This window comes from Eumetopias jubatus, unplaced genomic scaffold (genome assembly GCF_037043125.1).
Source record: "Eumetopias jubatus isolate StellerSeaLion01/CBP00866 unplaced genomic scaffold, mEumJub1_p1.0 scaffold_3, whole genome shotgun sequence".
Classification (NCBI taxonomy): Eukaryota; Metazoa; Chordata; class Mammalia; order Carnivora; family Otariidae; genus Eumetopias; species Eumetopias jubatus.
The window spans coordinates 136,562,187-136,574,393 of NW_028274809.1; the positions used below are offsets into that span (position 1 = coordinate 136,562,187).

The window sequence follows — 12,207 nt, forward strand, 5'->3', positions numbered from 1 at the left end:
AGGAAGTTGTTCCTAGCCCGAGGCCTGAGGGGGCCAGGGGGTGGGTGGGGGCTGGGAGGGAAAGGAACAGTGTGGAGGGAACCTGGAGCGAGCTAGTGCTGGGCGAGAAGAATCGGGAGCCTCCGCAGCCTGAACGAAGGGTGAGGCAGGAAGGGAGTGCTGTGTGGGGGATAAATAATACCTCGTGCTCTCTGGCTCCATTAGCCAAACCCAACCAAAAATTAGAGGGCAAGGGTGATGCAATCCACAGAGGTCAGCCTTTTGGGACTCCCAGTGGAGCCAAGAGAAGGATGGGGAATGGATGTTGGAGGAGGGGGGCAAACGCCCAGCACAGCTTATACTTCTTCATTGAAAGCGTTGATGCTTTTTTTTTTAATTAAAAAACACCAGAAATCCTGTCACATGTGACAAAATGGATGAGCTTTGAGACCATTATGCTAAGTGAAATAAACCAGTTACAGAAAGACAAATATAGTATGATTCTACTTAGGGGGGTCACTAAAGTAGTCAAATCCATAGAAACCGAAAGTAGAAAGGTGGTTACCAGGGGCTGGGGTATAGCAGGGAGGGAGAGATGGGTTTTATTGCTTTAATGGGTGCATAGTTTCAGTTTTGCAGGATGAAAAGAGTTCTGGAGATTAGTTGCACAGCAATGAGAATATTCTTACCACCACTGAACTATACACTTAAAAATGGTTTCGATGGATTTGGGCCATTCTAATAAGGGTGTAGTGGTATCTTGTTTTAATTTGCAATTTTCTCATGACATAGTGTGTTGAACATCTTTTCATATGCTTCTGGGCCATCTGTATATCTTCCTTGGGGAGGTGTCTCTTGCCCCTTTTTTAATCGAGTTGTTTGTTTTCTTATTGTTGAGTTTTGAGAGTTCTTTGTATACTTGAGATAACAGTCCTGTGTCAGATGTGTCTTTTATAAATATTTTCTCCCAGTCTGTGGCTTGTCTTCTCATTCTCTTGGTAGCATCTTTTGCAGAGCAGAAATTTTTGATTTTAATGAAATCCGGCTTCTCAGTTCTTTCTTTCACTAACAACCTCAAATGCTGGCGAGGAGGTGGAGCAATGGAAACTCTTACTCACTGCCGGTGGGAAACGCAAAATGATATAGCTGCTTTGGGAGACACTTGGGCAGTTCCTTGCAAAACTAAACATATTTTTACTGTATGATCCAGCAGTTGTGCTCCTTGATTTTGCCCGCATGAGTTGAAAACTCATGTCCACACAAATGATTATAGCAGCTTTATTCATAACCGCCCAAACCTGGAAGCAACCAAGAAGTCCCTCAAAATGGATAAATAAACTGTGGTATATCCAGACAATGGAATATTATTCAGTGATAAAAAGAAATGAGATATGAAGCCGTGAAAAGACCTGGAGGAACTTAAATACATATTATTAAGTGAAAGAAAACAATCTAAAAAAAGCTATGTATTATGTGATTCCAACTATATGACATTCTAGACAAGGCAAGACTATGGAAACAGTGAAAAGATCAGTGATTGCCCGGGGTTAGGAGGAATTGAGGGATGAATAGGCAGAGCACAGGGGATTTGGGGAGCAGTGAAACCACTTGGTATGATACTGTAATGATGCATACATGTCATTATACATTTGTCCAAACCCATAGAATGTTCACCACCAAGAGTGAACCTTAATGTAAGCTGTGGAATCTGGGTCATAATGTTGTATCAAAGTAGGTTCATTGATTGTAACAAATGTGCCACTCTGATGAGGGATTTTAAAATGGGGGAGCTGTGCATATGTGGAGGCAGGGAGTATATGCGAGTATATTCTGCTTATTTTGCTCTGAAACTAATAGTGCTATAAAAAATAGTCTATTTTTTAAAAAAATGGTTCTGATAAACTTTGTGTTTTTTTACCACGATTTTTAAAAATGTGAGTCTTTCCTTTCTTCCTCACTCCCTAATCTCATTCACCAGCAGCAAAGACCATTAATTGTGTCAATATTTTTTTTAAGACTTTATTTATTTATTTGACAGAGACGGAGATAGCGAGAGCAGGAACTGACAGAGACGGAGATAGCGAGAGCGGGAACTGACAGAGACAGAGATAGCGAGAGCAGGAACACAAGCAGGGGGAGTGGGAGAGGGAGAAGCAGGCTTCCCGCTGAGCAGGGAGCCCGACGCGGGACCCAATCCCAGGACCCCGGGATCATGACCCGAGCCGAAGGCAGACGCCCAACGACTGAGCCACCCAGGGCCCTATTGTGTCAATATTTTTAACCAAGTTTCTTTTATTTTCCAAAGATGATGATTTAAAGGCAATATGGTGCTCAGAGATTGGTCCCGACTGGAGAAATACAGATTTAAGAGCTCCCAACATGGGTAGGATACTCCCATCATTTAAGTGTGGGAGTGAATGAACTCTCCAGGGACCCTGGGCAAAGAAAGCAGGAGAGGCTCAGCAGGAACCAGGGAAACTCCTATGGGAAGAGGCCAAGAGAGGAGTCAGCCAGGGAGAAAGAAAAATGAACAAAGAACCAAAATGAAGACAGGAACCAAGGACAGAGAGCATTTTAAAAATAAATGCATAGGGGCGCCTGGGTGGCTCAGTCGTTAAGCGTCTGCCTTCGGCTCAGGTCATGGTCCCAGGGCCCTGGGATCGAGTCCCACATCGGGCTCCCTGCTCAGCGGGAAGCCTGTTTCTCCCTCTCCCACTCCCCCTGCTTGTGTTCCTGCTCTCACTGTCTCTCTCTGTCAAATAAATAAATAAAATCTTTTTAAAAAAAAAAAATAAATAAATGCATAAATCAAAACCACAATGAGATACTTAGAATGACTATTATGAAAGAAAGAAAGGAAGGAAGGGGGGGAGGGAGGAAGGAAGAAAAAGATAACAAATTCAAGTGTTGGTGAAGATATGGAGAAAAGCATTGCTGGTGGGAATGTAAAATGGCGTAGACACTGTGGAAAATAGTGTGGCAACTATAAGTTAAACAGAGTTGCCACATGATGCATTCCTAGGTATATACTCTGAAGAATTGAAGCAGGGACTTAAGTGGCTACTTGTACACCAATGTTCATATAGCACTTATTCACAGTGACCAAAAAGTGGAAACCATTTAAAGGTTCTGCTCATCCAGGGGTGAGGAGATAAGCAAAATGTGATACACAGATACAGTGATACATCATTCAGTCCTGGAAGCGAATGAGGTTCTGATACACGCTAGGACATGGGTGACTCTTGAAAACATTATGTTAGGTAAATAAGCCAGACACCAATGGGCAAATAATGTATGAATTCACTTGTATAAGGCATCCAGCATAGGCAAATTCATAGAGAGAGAAAGTAGATGACCAGCTGCCAGGGGCGGGAGGGGAGAGGAGGGGAGAATGGAGAGTTAGTGTTGAACAGGTACAGGGTTTCAATTTGAAGATGTTCTGGAGATGGGTGGCGGTGATGGTTGCCCAACAGCGTGAATGTACTCAATACCACAGAGCTGTATACTTAGAATGGTTGGAATGGTAAATTTTATGTAATGTATATTTTACCATAATTTAAAAAAAAGAATAAATGCAGGAAAGGAGCCAGACACAAAAAAGTACACACTGTATGCGTCCATTTGTGTGAAGTTCAAGAACAGGCAAACCTAACTGGAGGTTGGGGGGAGAGTCAGAGCAGCAACTACCTTAATGTATGTGTGTGGGTAGGAAATTGGTGGAAAAGAAAAACAAAGTGTACATTTCAAGGAGTTTGAAAAGGGGACAAATAGGGTAATGTTAGCTAGGAAAGCCTAGAATGAAGCTTTCTTTAGGAAAAGGAAAGTCGAATGTATTTTTAGTTTGAGAACAGATGGAGAGGGAAGGATGACAACGTAAGAGAGGGAAGAGCCAGATGACATCCGGAGGCGTGAGGGCAGAGGATGAGGCAGGGAGGGACAGGGGCCATCCTTGGAAAGACACAGGACATGGGACACAGGACCCAGAGCGTAAGGATGGGTACAGATTAGCTAAGCGGGGATGTGGAAGGGAAGCAAACGGAGGAGTTCAAAGTCGTCTGGTCTTTCTTTACTTCCCTATACTTGACTGGCCCCCCTGAGCTGTGCACCATCAGCATTTCGTGGCAAATGCTAACCATTCTCCCTGAAAGAGCGCTGCCACAAACCACTGCTTTAATAAATATTTCTGACCAAGTTTTCCTTGTCTGAACATATAAGCATTTGATTAGAAGACTTCTAAGGTTTATTCAAGGCACAAGATTTTGTTTCACTATGGGTGTGAATTGTAGAATAAATCAGTTGGAAAATATAGGTGCTTTTGATGTCCTTTGTGTACTGAATTTAATAAACGCAGCTGAGAAATAGATGCATTTATGCCAAAATTATATTGGAAATAGAAAACTATCTGCCTTCTTTATAAAAGTTCCATTTTTTTAAGTGAAAACTGATTTCATACTTAGACAGTTGAATTAAATATATCCACATGCCCTTGATGTATCAAAATTTGGTTAGTAAGAGGTGAATAATTGGACCAAGTTTCTCTGTCTACTTAGAATAGTGAAGACTTCATTATAGTGCAGCAGCTCGTGATAAGATTCTGGGACAGCTTTAGGATATGTTGTCTCATTAACTTAAAAGAAGAGGCCTCTTTTGAAAGGCAGGCAATATTGTAATAGAGGCCTCACTAGAAACTACTTCCTAAAAAGCCCCCTTTCAGAAGGCACACCTAGGCCATTCAAAAGGCATGATTATAAGTGGTTAGTGCATGAAGGAAAATGGAAAGCTTCATTAATATTCAAAGGATGAAAATGAAAATGACTCCCAGATGCCGTTTTAGCTTATCAAATTAACAAGATTTGTAAAAATCATACTGAAGGTAAAGCATGATGGGAAATCTCATGTACTGCTGATAGGAGTATCAGTCGGCTCATCTTTTCCGCAAAGCAATAGAAGAATGTGTATCAAAGGCCCTAACAATTGATTCAAATGGCCATACCTTTGTGAATCAGTAATATAGTGCTAGGATGTCATCCTTTAAAGAATTCAGGGGGCACCCGGGTGGCTCAGTCATTAAGCGTCTGCCTTTGGCTCAGATCATGATCCCAGGGTCCTGGGTCCCAGGGTCCCGCTCTGCGGGAAGCCTGCTTCTCCCTCTCCCACTCCCTCTGCTTGTGTTCCCTCTCTCACTGTGTCTCTCTGTCAAAAAATAAATAAACTCTTAAAAAAAAAAAAGAGTCACATGCTCTGCTGACCAAGCCAGGCAGGCGGCCCTCAAGAAAACATCTTTAAAAATCATTTGGGGGGCACCTGCGTGGCTCAGTCTGTTGAGTGTCTTGACTCTTAAAAAAAAAAAAATTCAGAAAAGTGGAGTAAAGCTTCTTCACACAAAAGATACTCATTTCAGTGCTAATAGTGATAGCAAAAATTAGAAACACTTGAATGTCTAATCATGAGGACTTCAGTTATGAAAAATACACATGATATGATACATTTTATAAGCATTTTATATGTTTATTAAGAAGTTTTAACAATGTAGGGAAAATGTGACATATGGTAGGTGATACAGTATTATTCTACTATGTTAAAATATGTGTATGTATAGAGAAAAAAGACCAGCAAGTGTCAAAAGTTGAAGTGGTCCTCTCTAATTGGCAGGGTTTTAAGTGATTTTTCCTCCTTCTTTATACTGTTCTCTAGTTTCCAGAATGGATCGCATCATTCCAAAAATATGAATATAAAGTTATTTTTCAATAAAAGGAGAAAGTTCCTTTTGATAATTTTTGGTAACGGTTATATCCCTGCACTCCTGTAAAATGGACCAAGACATCCAGCTGCAGTCAGCTATTCATTCAATAATGTTTATTAAGCACCTACTGCACACCAAGCCCTGGAAATGAGAGGGTAGAGTCGACCCAGGCCAGCCCTCATCAAGCTTATGGTCTCGGGGAAAGTACAGTGCATTAGTTTGCTAGGACCACCATAACACAGTACCACAGATGGGTGGCTTAGAAAAATGGAAACTGATTTTCCCACAATTCTGAAGGCCAGAAGTCTGAGATGAAGATGTTGGCGCGGTTGGCTTTTTCCCGGGTCTTTCTCCTCGGCTTGTAAATGGCCCTCTTCTCCTTGGGTCTTCATATCATTAGAACTGCGTCTATGTCCAAATTCCCTCTTCTTATAAGGACACTAGTTATATTGGATGAATGTCCACCCTGATGACCTCTTTTCAATTTGATTACCTCTTGAGAGACCCTATCTCCAAATACAGTCACTTTCTGAGGGATCACAGGTACTGGTGATTAGAACTTCAGCATGTGAATTTGGAGGAGGCAAAACTCAGCCCATAACAGCAATTAAACAACACTGGCATCAAGAAGAAGGACTGGATAGGCCGAAATCAAAGACTAGACATTGCGCTCTAAGCACTACTGGTCATTTCAAGGGAATGGCGCTGTGTTCACCGAACTACAATGCTTGCTGCATTCAGTTTCTTTTTCAGTGCCTTTGTATGTTTTGTGGCTTCTTTATTTAAAAGGTTGACAGGAATAAAACAAATTTTCATCCAGTTAGGATGAAATGCAACTGACATTTTAAATTTATCTTCTCTTCAGAGTGTCAGAAAATGAATATTTATTCTTTGATGCCTGATATTACAAAGTCATTCATTATCTTTCAGGGAACAGATTGGGTTGTGAATTGATACCTGCTGAGTTCCCAGATGAGCATATGTGATGATTCCCGAAAAGGGCTCGGCTGGTTCTAAGTCTCCAGAGCTGTAAACAAACAGAGGTCTGGGGAATGAATTCTGTCCAGTCTAATTACTTCTCTGTGACTCATTTTTGACAATTTTCAAAATTCAGAACAATTTTTATGGTACCATACGTAGAGCCCACCTAATTCACGATCTCCTTCCTAAACCTGTATTTGTTTTGCTCGCAAATCCTTCACGGCATGTGGCAGGCTATAAGGAAATTCATTAAATTCATTTTAAATTCATAAAACTAAAACAGATTCTTGAGGCCAGATAGACCACGGTTGGATAATGTTTGTTACATTGCATTTATACAACTCATTGCCCCTCTGTTCCAGGAACAGAGTTTTACATAATTATGTGAAAAGCAGTACAAAATTGGTATAGCCTTGTGGTTAAGGGCCTGTGCTCTGAGGGTAGCAGCACCACTTTCCACCACCTGCAGGATCATGCAGAGGAAATGAGTGAGGCCTCAGTGAGCCCTTAGAATCATGTCTGGTGCACAGTGACACATACAATATATACGGTGAGAGTTGCTATTATTAGACTTTGCAGAGCAGACTTTCTGTTTGATGGGATCTTGCTCTCTCACCCCTTTCCCACACGTTGAGTGCTCTATGACAAATTTGAGCTCTTTGTTAATTACATTTTAATAAGGTAAATACTTGAGCTCCTAACAATTTTTTTTAATTTTTTATTGTTATGTTAATCACCATATATTACATCATTAGTTTTTGGTGGAGCTCCTAACAATTTGTTTTTTTTGTTTGTTTGTTTTTGTTTTTTAAAGAGACTCTTTTTTTTTTTAATTTTATTTATTTATTCATGAGAGACAGAGAGAGAGAGAGAAGCAGAGGGAGACGCAGGCTCCCAAGGAGCAGGGAGCCCGATGTGGGACTCGATCCCAGGACCCTGGGATCATGACCTGAGCTGAAGGCAGACGCTTAACCATCTGAGCCACCCAGGCGCCCGCTCCTAACAATTTGAAGTGTAGCCTTTGGCTAGCTGGATCCACACCACTGCCCTGATTCCTCTTTCTATAACTTGCAAAATTAAAATTCGTACAACTTTAGAAGTATCTTCTTTGATGTTCTTCCATGAACTTGTAGGTACGTTGTGTTCTTTGAATTCCTCCAGGTCATCTGTGAATAATCACCTACAGACAGTCACTCTCACTGTTTGCTTCCTCTGAAGTTCATGGGCAAGGCTTATGGGTCTCTTCCAATTTCCACGCTATGTTGTTGCTCTTCCCAGTTTGCAATGCCTTTGTTCCTCTTCACCAACATCAGCCCTCTTTAATTTCTAAATTGGACCCCACACCTCTGGGAGCTGACTGTTTTTATTCTTTTGCCTGGTCCCTGATTAATACTTACATAACTTTCATGTTATGTTATTTTGCCCCTATGAATTATTTCTTTAAAAATGTTTCTTATTTGTGCCTTTCATCTCTCTGCTAGATTGTAGGATCCTTGACAATGAAACATGTGTCTTTGGATTCTTTTGTAGTTTATCCTACTATTTTTGTATGCAAATATTGCTTATTGCATGCTTTGTCTTCTTATTACCTTTTCCCCCAATCCCAGTTATTCTTCTCTATGTTGTAACCTGGACTTTCTAGCTGATGTTCTTACGGTGAAAGGACACCATCTAGAGTGTTTTCTGTCCTCTAGTATCTTGCATCCTCAAGTATCTTCTGATACTTGTTTTACTTTCCTATGTTGCACAATCTATTTACGTATCATCCCAGTGAAATTAAAGAGTTGAAATGTTTTGGGGCACCTGTCTGGCTCAGTTGGTAGAGCATATGACTCTTGATCTCAGAGTCGTGAGTTCAAGCCCCACATTGGGCATGAAGTCTACTTTTAAAAAAAAAAAAAAAGGTGAAATGTTTCTTAAGAGTATGCAAAGGGGGAAAAAAGGCAAAGTGGTCCATGCCAGGTAAAACTGAGCCCTTTCTCTTTGTGGTCCCCACAGTATTCTTTATCACACTTTCTTTGTCTACCTTTTACTTCCCTTTCTCTTTATTGGACGACCACGTCCTGTTAGTTATATTAATCTTCAGCACTTGGCATTTTACCTGAAACACAGTAAGTGCCGAAGAAATGAAAGACTGAACAAGGAGACTTACCCATGAAAATAGTAGGTCTTACACTAGGTTCATCCATTTTCCAAAAACCTAGCTTTATTTGTTTTTTAAGATTTTATTTGTTTATTTGACAGAGAGAGAGGGAGACAGAGAGAGCAGGAACACAAGCAGGGGGAGTGGGAGAGGGAGAAGCAGGCTTCCTGCCGAGCAGGGAGCCCGATGCAGGACTCGATCCCGGTACTCCAGGATCATGACGTGAGCCGAAGGCAGATGCTTAACAACTGAGCCACCCAGTTGCCCCGAAAAACCTACCTTTAGACTGATACTTCAAAGTATGGACCCTGATGGGCACCTGGGTGGCTCAGTTGGTTAAGCGACTGCCTTTGGCTCAGGTCATGATCCTGGAGTCCTGGGATCGAGTCCCACATCAGGCTCCTTGCTCGGCAGGGAGTCTGCTTCTCCCTCTGACCCTCTTCCCTCTCATGTGCTCTCTCATTTCATTCTCTCCCTCAAATAAATAAATAAAATCTTAAAAAAAAAAAAAGTATGGACCCTGAAGCCAGAGGGGTGTGATTAGTGTCCCAGATTTACAGCTTACTAGCTGGTGACAGAGGGCAAATGAGCTCTCTGAGACTAGTTTATTCATATATAAAATATGTGGGTTGTCAGGAGTTTAATCCTTAGGCCAGTACTTAGGAAATTTAGCTATAATTATTATTATTATAGTAAAATGATATTAAAATATATTGACATTTACTTATACAAAGAGACAAGGAAAATAACTGTTACACCACTGTCACCAACCTGCTTTTATTTTGTTATTTATTTATTTATTTATTTATTTATTTATTTATTTATTTAGGTAAACTCTACCCCTAGTATGGGGCTTGAACTCATGACCCTGAGATCAAGAGTATGATCTACTGACTGAGCCAGCTAGGCACCCCCCGACCAACCTGCTCCTATTGAATACTTAGGATTTGACTCAATTCTCCAAAGGCTATGGCTAATTTATCTGCCAGCATTGGACCTAGGTTTGTGAAAGAGAATTTTTATCCAGATAGATAACTGGTGATATGAATATCTAGAACTTTATTCATAACTAAATTTTTGATTTAAAATATAAGTATAAATATTTTGGTAAGATATATACAACATAAAATTTACCATCTGAACCATTTCTTAAAGGATTTATTTATTTATTTGAGAGAGAGAGCAAGTGAGCCGTGGAGGGGGGGAGGGCAGAGGGAGAGAATTTTCAAGCAGACTCCCCGCTGAGCATGGAGCCCCCTGTGGGCTCGATCTCACAACCCTGAGATCATGACCCTGAGATCATTACCTAAGCCGAAACCAAAAGTTGGCTGTTTAACTGACAGCCACCCAGGCGCCCCACCATCTCAACCATTTTTAAGTGTACATGTCAGTGGCATTAAATCCGTCCACAATGTCATGTAGCCCTCACCACCATCCATCTCCAGTACTCTCCTTACCTTCCAGAACAGAAACTCTATATCCATCAAAAAATAACTCCTTATTCCACTCATTCTCCAGCCCCTGCCAACCACCATTCTACTTCCCATCTCTATGAATTTGACTACACTGGGTTTCTCGTTATGTAAGTGGAATCATACAGTATTTGTCTCTTTGTGTCTGGTTTATTTCACTTGGCATGTCTTCAAGGTTCATCCATGTTGTAGCGTGTGTCAGATTGCATTCCTTGTTAGGGCTGAAAAATTTTTTTTTATTTTAATGGCTGCAAAACATTCCCTTTCTGTTTTGTATCTTTAGGTGTTTCCCCCTTTTTAACAACTCTGCTAATGAAAGTTGGGCTTGGTCTTTAAACGTGCCCAAGTTTTTTGAGGCCTAATGTAATAATGGAAGGTTAAAAAAAAAAAAAAGAACAAGTCTAATGCCCAGGAAATCTCATTAAAAACATGTCGTTTTGCTTTTATCAGAAATAAATATATTTTAAGGTGCATTTAAGATTTTGTTTTAGGGGGCCCTGGGTGGCTCAGTCATTGAGTGTCTGCCTTCAGCTCAGGTCATGATCCCAGGGTCCTGGGATCGAGCCCCGCATCGGGCTCCCTGCTCGGCAGAGTCTGCTTCTCCCTCTCTCACTCCCCCTGCTTGTGTTCCCTCTCTAGCTGTGTCTGTCTGTCAAATAAATAAATAAAATCTTAAAAAGAAAAAGATTTTGTTTTAGAAGCAAGGGAAATGTTCAAATGTGTGGCTTTGTTGTTCTCTTTCAGCAGTGATTACCGCATCATCTTGGCCAATGTATTCACTAACCATAAAAGGAGAAAAATGTGCATTTCCTTGATAATATTGAGAATGAGTTGGCAAGTGATCTCTGAGCTCTGGGATGGGCTAAAAGGTGAAATGGAAGATGTTTTAACCTGCCAAGACTTGAGTTCAAGTCTTTAAAACGGTTTCTTTTCCAATAATTGCTAAGACTTTTAATTGCAACACTGGATAAGGAATCTTCTGGCATGTATTTTATTTCAGACAGCAAACTATTGATGAGAAAAACAGTGAAACATCAGATGAGAAAAACAGACAACAATCTTGGTAGTTTAAAATATATTTCTCAGTATGCATGAGGGCACTGGTTACAAGCCTGGGGACTTCAAAGGGTATGGATGCCCTCTCTTTCTTATAGGGAAGGAAACTTTTCATTGGATTTTATTTTATTGTCCCAGGTAGAAGAAACATTTTTATATTCATTATTCAATATTCACCCTGCCTAGCATAAAAATTATCTAAGTGAGTTTAGAGAATATTAAAGAACATAATTTAAGAAATCTGAATATAAATTCTTTAGCTTGTCTTTTATTGTTTTTTTATATTTTATTTATTTATTTGAGAGAAAGAGACAGAGATAGCAAGAGAGAGGGAACATAAGCTGGGGTAGTGGGAGAGGGAGAAGCAAGCTTCCTGCCCAGCAGGGAGCCCAATGTGGGGCTCGATCCCAGGACCCTGTGATCATGATCTGAGCCGAAAACTGATGTTTAACTGACTGAGCCACCCAGGCGCCCTATCTTGTCTTTTATTGTTGAGGCACTGATCTTTACTCTGAAAAGGTGAACAGAAACCTTCATGAAGAACATAAACTCTGATGACAGTGAGGTAATAGTTCAGAGCTTCTCAGATGGTAGTGGCTATGTCTTGTCTATCTAGGGCTGGTCAGTTCAGTCCTTTATTGTAGTTAGGATTTTCTTGGCCCATAAATTGAGTAACCATATGTTGTAGATTTTCTGGAACGGCCCCAATTTAAAATATTCTTTCCTGTTGTTAGACCATGTGTCAGACCATGTGTTCTGATATTTTTATGGAAAATGTGGTCAGCTTACCCATAATTTTCAATAGTTCCCTAATGGGCCTTTCCTTCAAGGTA

The 12,207-nt window shown here is 40.7% G+C and overlaps 1 protein-coding gene across 4 annotated transcripts in view; it reads right to left on the reverse strand.

Annotated features, from left to right (window-relative positions):
* Positions 1-12,207, reverse strand: part of LOC148164754 (uncharacterized) — a 45,512-nt gene that overhangs the window by 14,204 nt on the left and 19,101 nt on the right. For 2 of the 4 annotated variants that reach the window (XR_015767898.1, XR_015767899.1), the window contains exon 4: positions 5,463-6,749. The exons of 1 other annotated variant lie outside the window; for it this stretch is intronic. Coding sequence is in view for 1 of the 3 variants with exons in the window: in XM_088021840.1 (XP_087877966.1) it covers positions 6,680-6,749 (70 nt within the window). In the remaining 2 variants the exon portion in view is untranslated. Of the gene's footprint in view, positions 1-5,462; positions 6,750-12,207 lie in introns of those variants that run through there. One more of the 4 variants, XM_088021840.1, reaches the window with a different exon arrangement.